The 18,387-nt window shown below is 51.0% G+C and overlaps 1 protein-coding gene across 1 annotated transcript; it reads right to left on the bottom strand.

Moving 5' to 3' along the window:
* Window positions 1-1,000: 1,000 nt before the first annotated feature.
* On the bottom strand, window positions 1,001-9,387 carry Tamalin (trafficking regulator and scaffold protein tamalin). Its single transcript, XM_047551452.1, has 8 exons — window positions 9,049-9,387; window positions 7,022-7,071; window positions 4,840-4,894; window positions 4,649-4,751; window positions 3,314-3,407; window positions 3,153-3,219; window positions 2,883-2,949; window positions 1,001-2,212 (listed from the first exon to the last, which is right to left on the bottom strand). The coding sequence occupies exons 1-8, from the start codon at window positions 9,298-9,300 to the stop codon at window positions 1,701-1,703; spliced, it is 1,200 nt and encodes a 399-aa protein (XP_047407408.1). The 5' UTR covers window positions 9,301-9,387; the 3' UTR covers window positions 1,001-1,700.
* Between the last annotated feature and the right edge of the window lie 9,000 nt (window positions 9,388-18,387).

The following is an 18,387-nucleotide window of genomic DNA, read 5'->3' as shown; positions in this document are numbered from 1 at the left end:
CTATTGCTATCTTGCTGTGTGTCCCTTGGACACTTGCCCTGGGTCACCTCAAAGAAGGTGGCGACCACCTCTTGGAGATGTTCTGGTGTACTGTATTGAGGGCCTACTGTGTGCTAGGATTGGGTAAGAATAAAGCAGTGGTTCAGACAGAAACAGTCCCCTGGGCCCTGCGGCAAGAAGCATACAACCTAATGGGTGGGCAGGGCAGGCAAAAAGCAGAATCCATCAGAACCAAGACAGTCAGATGGTGATGTGTACTGTGATGGAAATAAAACAGGGCTGTATCACAGAGGAGGGCGACCGCATGCTTGACTGGGTGGGAAGACCTTATGAGGCAGAGCCGGGACCAGGGGAGTCAGCCTTGGGAAGAGCCAGGGCAGAGGAAGGGGTCTAAAGCTAGGGAAGGCACCATTCAGTGCCACAGCAGGGAGCAAGAGGGGGAGACAAGATAGAAAATGGGACAAGCAAGGGTCAGACACCATAGCACAGGAGTTAGAGTCTCCTTTTTCAAGTATGGCTTCCCATTGGGGAGCTTTAGAAAAATGGGGTGAACAGTGACTGGCCAGACAGGCTACTGGGTGGATATGGCTAAGTCCTCAGCTGATTTGGTTTCTGTCCCTCCAGGGAGACTTGAAGAGCTGGGAAGAGAAGGGAAGCAAGCATTCACACAGGATTCAGGGACAGTGAGGGCTTTAGACGCGGCTGTTGTGGGTACTGGGAAGGGAAGCTCAAGAGGCACTTAGAGCAGAGCCCAAGTTCTAAAGAGGGTGCGGGCCCGCTCAGGCCCATGCATGTAGGTTAGAACTCCCAGACTATTTCTCTGGCTTCAGGCTGCAAGAAAATGAGATGTAAATATAGTGCTTGTGTGTGTGTGTGTGTGTGTGTGTGTGTGTGTGAGAGAGAGAGAGAGGGGGTGGGGGTGGGGTGGGGGGGTGCTCGATGCAGTCAGAGCTTGCCGGGCCCAGTCCTCCCCCTCAGGCAGTCACCACACTGACACAGATGCAAAAAACAGTCAATTTTATACAATTTGTGGTTCAGAAGCAACATATGCAAAATGGTGGAGCAGTCTGAGCTGTCCCCACCCCACTTGAATAAGACCATTTCTGTTCCCCAAGAGGCACAGAACCCAGGACCCCCTCCTGGCAGGACCCAACTTAGTTATAGGCCCTTGGGAGGAGCCAAGCCCTTAGGGTCAAGCCAGAGGGAGGGGACCAGCACCTTGCCCCCTCAGGGCCCACTGGTTTGCTGGAATAGTATGTAGGGTAGGGGAATGACCCACCCAGGGACACTTTTCCCCAAGGCTAAGGGGACAGGGAGCAAGTAAAGCTGAGGAGAGGGCTTCATGGGACAGGGACCCCCAATCAGGTGGAGGAGTTTTCCTGGACACCCCACAAGGCACTACTGACCCAGACTGGAGGATAACACGCCCATCTTTGGTCCCCAAACCTCTCCCAAACTTGAATGCTTGTTCTCCTCCTGTCCTGACTCCTACTGTGGTTTAAGGGAGAAGGGGCCTGGGCTCCCCACTTGCTTCGAAGAGGGAAGCCGAGAAACGATCAGGCTGGCCAGGACTAGCAAGGACCCTCTCCCGTTGCTCTGGGCTCCTGGGGTCCTTTGGGCCCAGCACTACCCACCCCCCCATTTTATGCACTGGCTGTTACGAATAAATAAATAAATACCACCCCCACCCGCCCCCGCCCCTACAGCTGGCTCTCCTCCTCCTCCAGGGAGCGGTTGAGTCCAGGAATGAACTTGAGCAGTCGCCTGCGGAAACTGCGGTACTTGGTTTTGCGCAGGCCAGGGCCACACAGAGCCTGCTCCCGAGCCTCAGTCCAGAGGGCGCCTGGCGCACCCCCACCGCCACCCCCACCCGGGCCGGCGCACCTAACGCTGGCGCTCCGGCTCAGCGTGGCCCGCGGCCCAGGGCAGGGCACCAAGGTCGGCGCCTCCGCGGTGCACTGGCTAGGGGCGCGCGTTGGGGGCGGTGGGGACGGCAGAGCCCGGGAGGCGGTGCTGGTGCCCCCAAAGAAGCAGGTGTGGTAGACAGCGTCGTCAGCGTCGCCCCCGGCCCGACGGGTGCCCCCGCGGGGACCCCGAGGCGCAGCAAGCAGAGGCCCGAAGGGCAGGGAGCCCGGGAGCAGGCCTGCACCATAGAGGCAGGAGCGCACGGACTCCAAGGTGTCATAGATGCTTGGGTCTTTGACCACCAGGCCTACCAGGACAGAAAACATGAGGGACGGCCCTAAGGCCTGGGGCCAAAGCATACTTTGCTACAGGTTGGGGGTGGGGCAGGTGGGAAATCCAGTTCCTTCTATTGACTATCTAGGTGTCTCCGGCAAGTCTCAACTGAGAACCCCAACTTCCCTTATCTGTACAAGAGCAATTACAAACTCAAAGCCTTATGAGGACCACTTATGACACCAGGGTCACAAACAAGATTTAAATAAGCTCTTTTTGGAACCAGGGTTGAATCCAGGGACACTCAACCACTGAACCACATTCCTACCCCTTTTTTAAAAAAATTATTATTATTTTTTAGACAGGGTCTTGTTAAGTTGCTGAGGCTGGCTTTGAACTCCCAATCCTCCTGCCTCAGCCTCCTGAACCACTGGGATTACAGGCATGTGCCACTATGCCCAGCTAAATAAGCTCTTTGAGGCTGGGTGTGCTTGTGTGGAATATGGAGGTGATACTAACACAGGTATTGGGAGAATAACAAGATATGTGTGCATCAGCCCAGGGCAGTATGCTACTCAAAGTAGTCGCTAAACAAATCCTTCTTTACTTTGGAGGGGGGAGTAGCTCATTGGTTCTGAGGGGGAAGCACAGACCTGGGTTTGTGAAGGGCAGCAGTTGGTCCTTCACATACCCAGTCTACTTACCATGCACCAGTCGCTGTTCCTGAACCATGAGGGACCTGTATTCTCCCCACTTCTCATACAGGGTTTGCTGCAAGACACAACACGCCCCACTGTCAGGAGCTAGCAGTAAACCAGCAGGACAGGGGAGTAGACAGGTCAGGGAGTAGACTGAAGAAACCTTAAGGTTAAAAGAGATTCAGAGGGCTGAATGAACCCCTAAACCAGTGGGGCCTGAAGGGCAGGGGCTTGGGAAGTGGACAATGGAGGCTGGATGTCCTCTGGGTTCCTCACCTTCAGGTACTGCAAACGAGCCTCCAGTTCCGCCTTCCGAATCGATGTCCCATACAGAGTTTCCAGTCTGAGGGGTTGGAGAACCAAAGGTTGAGTGAGCCCACAGGCTGAGGAAACATGGGAGGTTAAGCTCAGGAACTGGGCATCTTGCCTATGCATACCTGAGAATATTGCCAGACGCCTTGATGATGTCAACGATCTCCCGATGCCGGATGCCTTCCACATTCAGGCCATTGACACTGGCGATGGTGTCCCCTGCCAGGCAGAGAGGTGGTCAACATCTGCTTCACAGGGCACGAGGGAAGAATTCTATCTTGGCCAGAAAGGATACCCCTGAGGAATACTCCTGAACTCCTTTCCCCCACCTCCTTTACTGCTTTGGGGAGACCTCTTGGGTGTCTGTTTTACCCCATCGAAAACATAATCACAAAATCACAGTCATTCTTCCCTCCACAGTGAGCAGGAGCTTGTCCAGGCCCAGCACCCTAGCCTAGGTGCCTGGGATCTCAAAGGGGCAAAGCTCTCACATACCCAACACCCTCAGAAGTTCTGTTCCCAAAGGCTGAGCCCTTCCAGGGCCCTGGGCTGCCCCTTCAGTTGGTTATTTCTGTTTAGCCTGGCGTGAGACCCAGTTGAGACAGTAAAGAAAAAGTAACATCCAGAAGTAGATAAAAATAAAATAGATTAAAAATAAAGGCAGAATTAGTTGCATCCAACTGGGAACCAACACTGGCCCCAGGCATGAGAGATCTCAGCTTCTGTTACCCAGTGCCACTACAGAGGTTCTGACCCCAGGATCTTTAAGGGCTCCTTTCTCATCAGTAAAAAGGGAGTATGGAACCCTGCTGGAACTGCCCCAAGGATGATCACAAGGGAGAGTGGGTGAGAAACTACTTTGCAAAGTTGTCCAAGGGCTGCTAGTAAGTAAACGATGAGGTAAGGGACAAAAATATTGACAGAATGGGGCAGGTAGAGTCAATTCATGCAGTCCAAGGCTGCCCCTTTCTGGGGATTCTGCCCGATCTCAAGGGTCTCCTACTAGAGACATCATTTTCTTGTTAGAGGACAGACATAGGTGCTCCAGACTTGAGTCAGATTGGGACAGGGTAGGCCCTGACCACATATCAAGCAGACCCTGTGGAATGTTGCCTCTCCCCAGCTTCTGCCCATGTTGGATTGCCAGGCTGCCAGGAGGAAGCAGCTGGTAGCCCTGCAGCAACAGCCACCACTTACCAGGTCCTGGCTCTGTGCCCAGGGAATCCCGCGCCACACTGTGATGGGTGGACATGTTATTACCCCCATTTTGCAGATGGGACTACACAAGATCACACAGTAAATGACAAATTTTGCCTGGCTCCCAAACCTGAATTCTATTTTCGGTCTTCTCCAAGTAGGAAGAGGAAGGAGGACTGATTTCAGGAGCAATTTCTCATCCCTCTCCCTTGGAGTAAGGTCATACCCACTCTCAGAGCCTGTGTCTTGGGCTCACGTCCCACCTGGTGTAAGTCCAGCCAGCTGGGCAGGGCTGGACTCATGAACTCGGCAGACAAAGGTCACCATCTCTACACGCTGCTCTTCTCGGTGGTGAAGGCCATAAGTCTGTAACAAATAAGGCCAGATAGATAGGTCCACACACCCCTCAGACCGGCCTCCTGACTGTCACCCCTCTGTACCCAGCTTTTCCCACCTGGATCTCAAAGCCGAAAGTCTGGTTATCCTCCTTCTCCAAAGTCAGAACTTTCCTGCAGGAGACACCAGAATCAAGACTTTTAGGATTAAAAGGACTGTGGCAGCGTCATACCCCAGGTCTCCAAGGAGGCAGGAGTCTGGTCTAGGACATCTAGAAAAGACTCAACAGTCTCCTGTGACAGCTCACTGGCATCACCGATATTTGGAATGTCCTTTCCAGATCTAAATCAATTGCCCTCATGGATCTACATGTGGGGAGGAGGCACTGGCAATGGCTGGCCTCAGTGGGGCCAACTACACCCCAGTCTTCTAGTGAGCTCCAAATATCACTCACTGACAAGCTGAGGCCCCAAATTCGGCCCCAGCCTGGAGCCTCCTCCAGCTCCACAGAGGCTTTGGGGAAAGAACAGCCCCACCCCCAGAGGCCAGTCACGAGGCAAGCACAGACCACAGCTGCTCCTCCCAGCTGCGGTGGGGCCAGCCCACCAGATGTGAGGGGCTGGGGGAGGGGAGCCTGAGGCCGCCCCTTCCCGCACTGAAGGCCTGCCCGCCGGACACAATGGTCTGGAGCCACTCCAGGTCCTGGCCTTCTGGGGGAGCCCAGAGTTTCCTCTGCCCATCCCCACCCCCTTCCTTCCCGCCAGCCAGAGGCAGAGTTAAAGCAGCTTCGCGAGGCGAGGTCCCTTCAAGTCTGTAGAGTGCAGGCCCTTCAGCTCCTAGGCGGACCCAGATTATTTCCCTCAAGACTGCACCTCCGCCTGCCAGCTCCCATCTGAGCCCTCACCCTGAAGGACAGGTCTTTCCCCCTGTGTGTACTGAGGCAGGGGCAGGGGTTCTGAAGTTCTACGTCTGCCTCTCTGGGTTTCTGGAAGGACTGGTGAACTTTAACTGCAAAGGGCCAGATGGTAAATATTTTAGGCTTTCTTTGTGGGCCCCATATGGCCTCTGTCATATATTGTTCTTTGTTTTTATATTTACAACACCTTAAAAATACGAAAATGATCTGGGTACTGTATATCTATAATCCCAGTGACTCAGGAGGATGAGGCCAAGTTCAAGGCCAGCCTTGGCAACTTAGTGAAACCCTGTCTTAAAATAAAAATTTGAAAGAGCTGGGAGTATGGCTCAGTGGTAAAGCACCCCTGGATTTAATCTCCAGTATCACACACACACACACACACACACACACAAATTGATTAATTTTTGAAAAATGATTTGGGCACTATGGCACATGCCTGTAATTCCAGCTACTTGAAAGGCTGAGACTGGAGGATCTCAAATTTGAGGCTAGCCTGGGCAACTTAGTGAGACCCTGACTCAAAATAAAAAGGGCCGGTGTGTGTGGTGGGGGTGGCTAAAGTACAGTGATAGAGTGCTTGCCTAGCATGCATGAAGCCCTGGGTTCAATTCCTAGAACTGGAAAAAACTTTATTTTTTTATTTTTATTTTTTTAGTACCAGTGATTGAACCCAGGGGCACTCTACCAATTAGGCAAAATCCCCAGCCCTTTTATTTTTTGAGACAGGGTCTCACTAAGTTGCCTGAAGCCTTGCTAAGTTGCTAAGGTTGGCCTCAAAAAAAAAAAAAAAAAAAATTATATATATATGGAGAGAGAGAGAGAATTCTTAGGTCAAGGGCCAAATAGGCCAGTCTGATCAGTAGACCATAATTTGCTGATCCATTTCAGAGAAATCAAGACTCAAATAGGGATGGGACATGGACAGAGAAGGGAAAATATGTGCTCCCAGGCGCTGTGGTGAGCACCATACCTTAAGTTCTCCCTAAAGAGCTGTCACAGGCTGGAACCCCACTGGGTTTGTTGGACCAGGCAACTTCAGGGAAGTCCTGGAATCATGGCTTAGGACATTACCCCTACTTCCCCCACCCATCATCCAGATCTCAGATCTCTCCAGGGAGGGATAATTGGCAGGGACTGGGGGTGGGCTGAGGAGTACCTAATGACTCAAAAGTCCCTGCCTCCTTTCTCTGCCACCCCTTCACACAGCCCACACCCTCACCTGCCCCACATTCCCAGTGGGAAAGCCATGCCTAAGAGTAAGAGAATGCTCCCCGGGGCTGGGCTGAAATGCTGTATCGTGCTTCCCCCTGCCTACCACCCCAGCACCTCATTCTTTTGGACCATAGAAGGGGCTGGGGTTGGGGTGGTGTTGGTGACTCACCGCTGCTGTTCAGGACTCTGGCTGAGATTCTTCCAGCGGAATCCTGAGCCCTAGGTGGGAAGACAGTCAGGAAAGACAGGTGAGAGGGGGGCTGTCCTTGAGCAGATGTTAAGAGCTCCACTCTGGGATGTCCCTCCAGTTTGGGACACGGCATTCCACTTCTTGTTGCTTATGTCTTCCCACCTCCACACCTGCTTTGTTCTTGGTTTAATTATTTGCAACTATTACTATCATCCCCACACCTGGGACTACAGGGACACAACTGTCCTCCTGGGTCTATACATCTAGGCCTCCTGCTGATTTCCAGGTTAGAGGGTGGTGGCCATGACTCTAGAAGGGTTTCCAGTGCTGGGGGGACATGTCTGTAGGGGTTCAGGCCTTCCAGATTAGGAAAGTCGAAGCAGGGGCTCTTCCTCAGTGGGATTCTAAGAAATACAGGGGCCCCAGTGCTCCCCTATCAAGGCACTCCAGGGAACCCTAGGCCAGTCCGATCTCTCCATTTAATTTTTCAGCCACAGACAGTGGCGTAGAAGAATTAATGTAAGAAGCCCAGGCCTGGAGAGCTGGCGATTCTAATCCGCGGAAGGCTGAGTGAGGGACAGAAGTGCCTAGTCTCCTAGAGTAAAAGCTGTTTCAGGGACCAGTTGTGGATCCCAGCTGAAGGTGGCCAGTGTGCTCAGCTACACCTGGGTTTCTTACTTTCTGGGACAAAAAAAAAAAAATGTAGATGTCAAACTTGTAAGTCTCACTATACTTAAGGAGAGAAATCTGGGGTTCTTCTGGGGTAAAGAGATGACAAAGTTGAAGATTCCTGCATCTTCGGGGTCCTTGATAAATTATTCTCTCCCTCCCTAATATTTTGGAAGATGGAAGACCCATCTGGTTCCAGCCCTTTCCCCACGTGCCAAAATAGCCCAGGGCTTTCCAGATCTGTGCTCTGGTTAACCCTGCCTCCAAGTTGCCCCAAGGCAAGGAAGAGAAGGGGGCCCTCTTTCTCCAGAAGCAAAGATTAGCCTTATGGGTGGGGACACTTCCCAAACGGGCCAACAAGGAAGGACTGGGCAGCACAGAGAGACCCCTTTGTCTTTCAACCCGATTTTCATAAAATGCAAATTCTCAACAAGCTGTTCATTGTGTGGGGGGAGCTGGGGGATAGGGGAGGAGGAGGGGGACTTCATGGGGAAAGGCCACCGTCCCTTCTCTTTAACCTGAGTCTTGGGTCTCTGCCTCCAAGTGCTCAGGTCTCCTTGAACCAGCGGAAGGGCCTCACAGAGGGGGAGACGCAGAGGGCGGGCGCGGCCCGCATCCTTCCTGCCCCGCGGGCGCCCAGCGACCCCTCCCACCGCGTCCGGTCCCGGCTGAAGTTCAGGGAGCGGTGCCCTGGCACCCCGCACGTCAGACGCAGGCCAGAGCCCAGGAATCCCGGCGCCCCCTCGGAAGGGTGTGCTCTCCGGGGTCCGCGACGCCCCACGCACTTCCTCGGCGTATGAACTCAAGCGGCGCGGCCCCAGCCCCGGTCTCTTACTCAGGGCTCTAGGACCCTCAGCTTGTCTGGGGCGAGCAGTGGGGCCCCATCCTCACCCACTGGCGGCAAGCAGAGGAGAAGCCCGGACCAAGGGAGTCCTGGGGGCTTCGAGACACCTGGACACCAGGAGGCGGGACCTGGGGGAGGGGACAGCAACCCAGATGGAGCTAGACGGAGAAAGGGGATGCTTGGGAGGAGTCAGGGCAGGAGAGAAGGAGGAGATGGGGCGGCGGCGCGTGGGGAGTGGAGTAGAGAGCCAGCGAGACAGGGGGCGGCACTGAGGCGGGGGCCACAGTCTTCAGAGCAGCGGGGGCCGCGGGTGGGGGAGGTTTGTGCTTTATGGAGAACCGAGGGGAGTCGATCCGGGTCAGCGAGGGTGGAAGGTGGAGGACTCAGTGGACCACAAGGAGAGAATGGTGCGGGGGTCAGCAGGCGCTGAGCCCTGAGGAAGGTACACTGCGGGATACTGAGGCTGGGGGCGCAGGGATCGAGGGGGACGCACCTTTCGGCGGGGTAGAGTGCCCCCGGACACCGCGAGCGCGCGGTACAGCTCGGCAGGGTGATAGTCTTCCAGCGCCGCATACAGTTCGTCCCCGGTGGGTCCAGGGGTGGCGGCTGCAGCAGGGGGGACCGAGGCCGGGGTCGGGGCCGGAGCGACTGGAGCGACTTCCGAGTCGGGAATCCCGGCGGCGGGGTCCGGGGCGGCCGCTGCCTCCTCTTTCTGCTGCAGCTTTCTGAGTCGGCGGAGGGTCATGGTTCCGGCGCTGGGCGCCCCTCCGAGGCGGCGGTCGCTCCACACTGGGAAGCTGGCGGCGGCTGGGGGATGCCAGCCGAGCGGGCCGCGTGTGGCCTCCCTTTATAGGCTCGGGAGCGGGAGGGAAGCGGTCCTCAGTGGCCTCGCCCCCAGTGCGATAGGCTCCGCCCACCGGGGGGCCGCTGCCCGGGAGCCCCGCCCACAGTATCCGACGGCTGGAGGTACTGGGAAACTGGGAGACCAGAGTTCAATATGGGGAAAACTAGCAGCTGAGGGGAGCGTGGGGGCGGGGCCGGGGTATTCGCAATACCTGGAGCGGCGTCTGTGAGGAGGTATTGCATGAGATCTGAAATTTGGGAATGGATGGCTTTAATGATTCAAGGAGAGGTGGCACAGTAGGGGTTCCCTTTAAGGTAGTTTGGGGGAAAGATTTGGCGAAATCCAGGGTCTCCGGCAGGAGACCAGGCCAGGGGAGAGAGGCACCGAGGCTCTGCAGGAGGGTAATGTGGTCCCCAAAGGAGGAGGGAGTAGACACCCCTGAACTACCGCGCAAAGACCTCAGAGTGTTCGAGGACCCAGAATTTCTCCTTTTCAACGCTATCGCAGAAGCTCTAAAAGAGACTGTCTCCCCCTCTCATGTGTAAGGAGAGAGGGAAACTGGAAAACCTGAAAACAGGAGACTTAATTATGGGGTCTCCCCTCGGTGGTCTCTGCTGGATAAATCTGTCCTCAGTTCAGGATGCTGGAGCTCAGGTGCCCCTTTCCCAGTAGACAGATCCTTACTGTGAGGTTGACTCATGGGACTGGGGATGTGCCCAAGCAGAGCGGGGGCTCAGAGTTGGATGGGGCTGTGCACAGTCATTCTCTGACCCAGTCTTAGGGACCATCCCCCAGGCTGTTCGTTACCATGACTGCCAGGCCCTAGAAGAGCAGGGATGGCCCCACTTAAGTTTCTGTCGTCAGTAGTGCCCGAATAAGAAGTGAGAGGAGGAAGTGGAAGGCCCTCGTGTGGTGTCTAAAGAGACCACACCACACTGCCACAGGCGTCAGCACAAGCTGGGGACTCCACATTAGGGCATTGGCCACTACACGGAGACCAAGCCTGCATGTCCCTGTCAGTCCCCTCCTCTAGTCTGAGCATTTACCATGTGCTCTGCCCCACCATTTTGTGTGCTTTTTCATACTTCTAGTACCCCATTTGGGGTAATAGATGAGAGGATTGAGGCTCAGAGGGCAAGTAACTTGGCCTAGCTTGTGCTCAGTGACAGAGCTGATTCAAAAAAGGCAACCTTGCCCAATGCATTGGCACGCACCTATAATCCCAGCAACTAGGGAGGCTGAGGCAGGAGGATCATAAATTCAAGGCCAGCCTAGGAAAATTAGCAAGACCATGTCTCAAAATAAAGGAGTGGGGATATAGCTCAGTGGTAGAGCACCCCTGGGTTCAACCCCTAGTGTCACTAACCCAGGTATCCTGGTTCCAGAGCTGCAATCTAGCCACCTTGTGGCGCTGTCTTCCTCAGTTCCTGTGTTTAAGTCCCGCTCTGCTCAGTGCTAGGGACTGTCTTACGCTGGGGTTACAGAGGCTCTTGCTCTGGTAAGCAATGGTATTTGTACATGTGCTGTGTTAGACCCATGACCCGAAGGGTGCGAGGGACAGAGGGCCATGTCCACTTGGAGAGGCCAGGAAAGTCTCTCTGTCTCCCTGGCCCACTTCACTTCACTTGCTCCTTTATCTTTTCTCTTTAATTGTGCCCACCCTCATGCCCTGGACCCTCAGCCTCCCAGGAGGTGTGATTGGGAGTGGGTGCTACTCCAGCCCTCAGTGATTGCACAAGTCTGCAGGGGAGAATGCTTGTTGGGCAGGGGTGGCTTGGGGACTGTGAATCAAGAGCTAGCTTCGTTAGTGCTTTCCTCTCCCCCCTCTCTCCCGTTGGACCACCAAGTGGCCATCAGCTGAGGGGCCGAGGGGGTGTCGGTGGGGAAACATGGGCTCTGTTGTGAACATTAGCACAGATGGACCCCTGGACCGTCTGTTCCTACTCCTGACAGACGGCATCAGTGGCAGGAGGGGGGAGGTGTGAAGGCTGCAGGCACATTGGATTCTATTGTGTTCTTCCCAGTACTTATCCCTGAAGGGATCCTCAAAAGGGCTACATGTGCCACCTCTTCTGTGAAGGAACCACTCCACCCATCCCAGTGGGTAACTTAACAGATGCCTCCTTGTCTCTACTAGGAGACAGGGACATTTCAGGTGTCAAATAACACCTGCTGCCTGGTTGACAGTTCTCTGTGAGACTTATGTGGAGGTAGAGACCCCCTCAATTTATGCAGGTCAGGCTGCCTCCCTGCCTACAAATGAGAGAACACTGTCAAGAGAACTGAAGTTCACACCTTAATTTCCTCCTCCTGCCAGGCAGAAAGAAGGTTCTAGAGAACCCCAGAGTAAGGGTTAGCTCAGGAGCTACAATTTCTGGGAAGCTGTTGCATGATTTCCTTAAATCTTGGAATTTCAGAGACAGAAAGGCCCTTATGGTCTGGAAGGGATATAGTGTGGTCCAAGCCCTCGTTTAACAGACGCCAAGGAGGAACAGACTATAGCAGAACAGCCACTAGAACCCAGGGCTCCTGACTCAGACTGCTCATTCAGCCTCTGGAAACTCTCCAAGAGCTCAGGGATTGGTGCCTGCCTCCTCTTCCCAGTCTCCCGTTTCTCCAGGGAAGAGGATGAGAATCCGGATGCCATACTATGGAGTGGTGATGCCCTCTGCTGGCCATTGAGTCTCATGGTAGAAAATCTTCAAACCGGTCGGAAAGGCTGGTGCCAGACTCCACCTGGACTCCTAGCCATGTTTGAGGCTCCTGTTCCTCCTAAGAGGATCTGTGTTCAGCTGGTCACTGAGTTCTGGAATTTCACACCTGTCACAGTGAGGAAATGTTTCTGTGATAGAAGTTGCTGCTGCCCTGCTGCAGGTGAAATTCACCAGGGAAAAAGGGAGACAGCAATAGCCTTCCCACACCACACAGTCGCTGAGGGCTCTAACGCGGTGCCTTCTCCAGATCTCCATACTTCCTCCTGAGCCGGAGTCTCTCATCTAGCATCTGTTCTTCTCATCCTATCTGCTGCAGCCCTTTCAAGTTTGGGGGTGGGAGAGCCATTCTGCACACTGCCTGCGACTTCATATACTAGGATGCCTCCCCCTTTTCCTCCTACGGGCAGCCTCCTTGCAAGTAGCCCATCACTTCAGCTCCTCAGACATCTGTGCTCAAACTATCTTATTCCCAAGCACGTCTCTCTTTCAGATTGAGCTCCCAGGTTTCCTTCCTTTATTTAAAAAAAAAAAAAAAAAGAAATTAGTTGTAGATGGACACAATACTTTTATTTATTTACTTATTATTTATTTATTTATATGGTGCTGAGAATCAAACCCAGTGCCTTACACGTGCTAGGCAAGCGCTCTACCACTGAGCCACAGCCACAGCCCCCAGGTTTCCTTCCTTTTGCTTCGGCTGCTCTGACTTCAGTTTCTTGGGACCAGACTTGACCTGGCATAGGAGCTTAGACGCAGGGGCCTGGCTAATGGACAAAGCCTAGATAACACCCCTTCTCTTCAGAGCAAGCCCTTGCTCAGACACACCCACAAGTCAATATCGCCCCCGCTCCCCCACAACCCCGCAATCTCCGAGGGAGGGTGACAGCTGACTCTGGCCCCTCTGACCTGTAGAAGCTCAGACCCCTCTGGAATTTCACGTGAGTCTCAGGCCCTAGCATAGTTATCTCAGGACCCAGAACTGGGCCCCCAGTTGCAAGACATTGCCTCTTGCAGGAGGCATGGACAGCCAATGGGCAGCTGGCCAAGCAGGGAGTGGTTTGTTTTTCTTAATGGCTCCTACTGGCCAACACTTTCCATGGGAAAATTTACTGTGTTAGTGCTGGAGGAACTGGGGAGAAAGTCCAGGAGCAGGAGTGACCCCAGCCCAATGACCCAATTCTAGGGGGCCTGGGAGCAGAGGCCAGGTAGACAAGGCAGTTTCTTTGTTTCGGATATGGATGGTCTCTTGGTCTAGTCCCTCCCAGAAGCCAAGGACCATCTTGCCTCTTGGATGTGGGGGATAGGATATTTCTGGCTTAAACAAGTTAAGAGTGGCAGAAGAAAGGGAGACTAACCACCGTTCTCTTTACAGCACCACTCTTAAGTCATGGAGGACGTGTTATCTTATCCTCTTGTTTCAACACAGGGACAACTAGTAAAGACAGAAAAGGATAGCTCTTAGGGCCCCAGGCTCTTCCCTCTTGGCAAACACACCTGCTCAGTTACTTAATCCCTAGTTTCCTCTCCCAGGAGCCTGCATTGTGCAGGCCAATTTCCCCAACCCCCAAATTCATATGCAAGACTGCCAGGCCCAAACCCTCCTGCTTTACTTCGGATCCTGCCCAAACCTGTGTGTGCTACCCAGTGTCTCTCCTCCCCTCCCAGTTTTTCCAGCTCTACCACAGCTGCAGTTGCCTCTCAAAGTCAGTACTGTGATCTTCTCAAAAGACAAACAGGACCATATTGTGTGCCCCTTCAACACCAAATTCATGTTGGAACCTAATACCCAATGTGACAGTGTTAAGAGGTAAGGTCATTAGGAGGTGAGTGCTTCTACAGAAGAGTTTTTTTTTTTTTCTTCTTTTTCTTTTTTTTTTTTTTAATATTTTTTAGATGTCAGTAGATCTTTATTTTATTCAAAATAAAATAAATAGTGGTGCTGAGAATCGAACCCAGTGCCTCACGCATGCCAGGCGAGCGCTCTACCACTGAGCCACAACCCCAGCCCACAGAAGAGTTTTGAGGGAGCCTCTCTGCTGCCACATGGTAAGGCACCATCAATGTGGAATAGGCCCTCCTCATCAAACACCGAATCTGCTGACACCTTGGTCTTGGTGTCACCTTCAGTCTCTAGAACTGTAAGCAATAAATTTGTTTATAAATTCTCTTGTCTAAGGGTATTTTTCTTTTGTGTTACTGGGGCTTGAACCCAGGGCCTTGTACATTCCAGGCCAGCACTCTACCACTGAACTACATCCCTAGCCCACTTTTATTTTTATTTTGAGACAGGGTCTTGCTAAATTGCCTAAAATGGGCTTGAACTTATGATCCTCCTACCTCAGCCTCCCAAATCTCTGGGATTACAGGTATGCGTCAGTCACAGCGACCAGCTGAGAAATAGATTTTAACTTATGGGGCAATAAGCATGCTAGCTGTTGAGGAAAATTTAGAGACCAATTCAAGAGGAAAAATTACTAATAGATTAGCACAGTCCGAAGTAACTGTCCCAGGAGAGGTGATGGCATTGATACTAGATATTGCCATTTCTGGCCCTCAGGGTGAAGTTCTGACTTCTCAGCAGTGAATACCTCCAAAAGACTCCCTCCTCCCACCCTTGAGTTCCTTGCTGTGACCATGCCCCACACGGAGCATCTTCGTTTTCTGAATGGCAACACTCTTTTTGACTGAAGCCCCCTCTTGTCTCTCAATCAACAGGCCGGTGCCTATTCTAAAATACATGTCTCTTCTCTTGACTCCAATTTCCAAGGGCTTCTATGTTCCCCACAGTGTTCTGTCTTGTCCCTATCAGAGTACTTATCTTCCTCCACTAGGAATGCAGGCCCTGGAGGGAAGGACCTTATCTCTTCTTTTCCTAGACTCCTTCTCACCTGTGGTTCCATGACACCTGCCATGTTACTTTGTAATGCAACTTGCCCAAATCTGCCTTATTGTTATTATCTCTATACATATTGATCTCTCTAGATTAAAAACTCCTTATCTTTCTAGATTAAAAACTCCTTGAAGCAGGTCAGGGACCATAGATTGTATATCTTTGTGTTCTGCCTACTGATTTATACACTAATATTGCTCAAAAAATACCTAAATAATCTATCCAATTTCCCCAGAAATCTTCCTACATTGTTAGACCCCATCTTGAGTTTCCAATGAGCATTCTCAAAAGGCCCCAAGGTGCTGTGTGCTCTGGCACATGCCTGTAATTCCAGCAATCTGGGAGGTTTAGGCAAGAGGGATACAAGTTCAGGGTCAGCCTCAGCAACTTAGAGAGACCCTGAACAACTTAGGGAGACCCTGCCTCAAAATTTAAACAAACGAACATAAAAAGGACTGGGGATGTAGCTCAGTGGTGAAGTGTCCCTGGGTTCAAGCCCCAGTACCAAAACAAAAACAAACAAACAAACCCTAAAACCAGGACCCATGACTATCTGCCATATGCCTTAAAACCCATTTGACCATGGAACACCCAACAATTTACAGACTATAGCTGTATGGTCAAATAGCAGCATGGATGTTACCATAAAGGTATAAAATGTTTTAGATGTGATTGACATTTAGATCAGTAGACTTGAAGATATCCTGTGTTAGTCAGTTTTCCATCACTATAACACGCACCTGAGATAATTAACCTATAAAGAGGAAAGTTTCATTTTGATGTGCAGTTTTGGAGGTTTCAGTCCATGATCAATTCATTCAATTGCCTTGGGCCTGTGGTGAGGCAGCACATCATGGTGGCAGAGCACAACAGAGCAAAACCACTCACCTCACAGCAAGAGAGGAAGGGACCAAGCTTGATGGTACACCCCCCCAGTTACTTAAAAACCTCCCATTAGGCCCTTACCTCTTAAAGAATCTCCCAACAGCACGGTGTCTGGGGACCAAGACTTTAACCCATGGGGCTTTGGGGGATATTTATCCAAACATAACCCCTCTAATAATGTGGGTGGGTTTCATCCAATCAAAGGCCTTGGAAGACAGGTGCCTTGAGGAAGGATTCTGCCTTCAGACAAGAATGCTACATTAATTCTTCCCTCCATCTCTAGCCTACTGGCCTACTGGCCACTTTGCATATTTCAGTCTTACTAGCCCCCATAATCATGAACCAATTCCTTCAATTTCTCTCTCTCTCTCTCTCTCTCTCTCTCTCTCTCTCTCTCTCTCTCTCTCTCTCTCTCCTCTCTCTCTCTCTCTCCATATACATCCTATTGGTTCTGTTTCTCTGGAGAACCCTGATTAATAACACCGTTTCTGGCTTGATCCAAAACTTTCTTCCTGTCCCCCACCTTTCTTATGTGTACCTCTCACGTTCTACTCTTCATTTTATTTTGGTCGTATTTGGCAAACATACTTGCAGGACTGTTAAGATCAGAACACACACTGGCTTGGGGATGAGAGATTTAAGATGTGTGAAACAAAAACCAAATAAATTCAGCTCTCCTGTCATATGCCTTAGAAAGATGAGACAAAGTAACTTTCAAGGGTACAGGAAGAGATACAAGAAAGGGCGCCACCCTGATTTTCAAAATGGTAAGGTGAACACATAACCCATGCCTGGCAAGGCGACCAATTATTGAAAGGATGGCCCATAAGGGGCCTTCATTTGAATTGGGTTGAGATTCACTACAAAGCACTTTACCTTTCCTTTTAAAGAACAAGTAAATAGATCAAAGAGATGCAGCAGACACAATTATACCTTGGCAGGGCCCTGGCTTCTGCTGTTAGAGAAGAATTATGGCCAGGACACAAGGACAATTTAATTAGTAGCTGACTGGGTTATTGGGATATGTGGCAAAATTAAAGCAAAGTTATAGAAGTAAATTACTTTTCTTCAGTCCAACATGAGATGGAAGAACAATGGAAAACTCTGGGTAACAACCAGGATTTAAAATCAGTGACAGGGGGCTGGGGTTGTGGCTCAGTGGTAGAGCATTTGCCTAGCATGTGTGAGGCACTGGGTTCAATTCTCAGCACCATGTATAAAAAAATGAATAAAATAAAGGTCTATCAACATCTAAAATATATATATATAATATATATATATATTTTATATATATATATAAATATATTAATATATATATATATATATATATATATATATTTTAAGCACTCTACCAACTGAGCTATCTCCTCAGCCCCTAAAAAATATTTTTAAAAAATAAAATAAATATCAGTGACAGGCCTGTAGCGATGGGCAAGTTTAACAGTGAAAAATGTACGAGATTCTTCACTTGAGTTCAAAATACTGTCTGCATGCAGGATGCAGGGAGAAGGTGGCTGACTTTTATTCAGCCTAAGAGATGGGATAAAGTCCTGGGATGACATTCAGGTATCAAGCATTCTGTAGATTCCTGTTCTATCTGTGCTGTCAGTTAGTACCTGGTTGAGTGCTACGCACCTTTTCTGGCCTGAGGCTCTAACCAGGTTCAGGAGAAAGCAGCTGGCTTGGTTGAAGAACCTAGAACCACAGAGCAAGACTGCTCTGGCTAAGTGCTGTGGGCAACATCCAGATCCAAGGTCTTTCCCACCCCTAAACTGCATGATCTTAGGCAATTTACTTGACTTCTTAAATCTCCACATTTCCTAACCCATAACAAGAATAATGTCAACCCTATATGGGTGTTCTATAGATTAAAGCAGTTTATATAAAGCAATTTTTGGCACATTGTTTAGCACACATTTTCAATTAAGTATTTGCTAATATTGACTGAATGACAGCTGCCTTCAAATATTTAAAGGGACCTCACATAGAATAACTGCTTTTAGAAACCTGCAGAAGGCATGTGGAGGTTGCCCAGTTCTTTCTTACCCAGCAGAAGTCTGCAGATGGAAGCCATGACCCAAAGTGTTAAAAGAGTGAGGCTAGTCACCTGGCAGGGATACTACACGAGTGGGTGATGACCATTAGGGCCCCACCTAAACTTGAAACGTTATGCTTCTAGTACTTGCTATTTTGGATCCTCTCAACCTAGAGGTATAGGATTCATAACCACCCATCCTCTGAAAATACCAGTAAAACTACTGGAGATTCTCATCTCAGCCAGGTAATCATCCCAGAATTCACAAGTACACCCCAATTTAAGAGGAGGGAAGAAAAATTGGATGGCTGTAGGTTGACTTTAAGACCTAACGGTATGTGAATGACTAGGATTGAGACCCTCTTTTGTAATCGGAGAAAAGTGCTAAAAGATAGTCAAATATAAAGCCTTTGACAAGGATGCCCTGTCTCCTGCTGCCTGACACGCTAGGCCCACGCTCTGTG

Source organism: Sciurus carolinensis, chromosome 4 (genome assembly GCF_902686445.1).
Source record: "Sciurus carolinensis chromosome 4, mSciCar1.2, whole genome shotgun sequence".
In the NCBI taxonomy this organism is placed as follows: Eukaryota; Metazoa; Chordata; class Mammalia; order Rodentia; family Sciuridae; genus Sciurus; species Sciurus carolinensis.
Note: the sequence above shows the minus strand (reverse complement) of the source record. Positions and strands in the feature narration are given on the sequence as shown.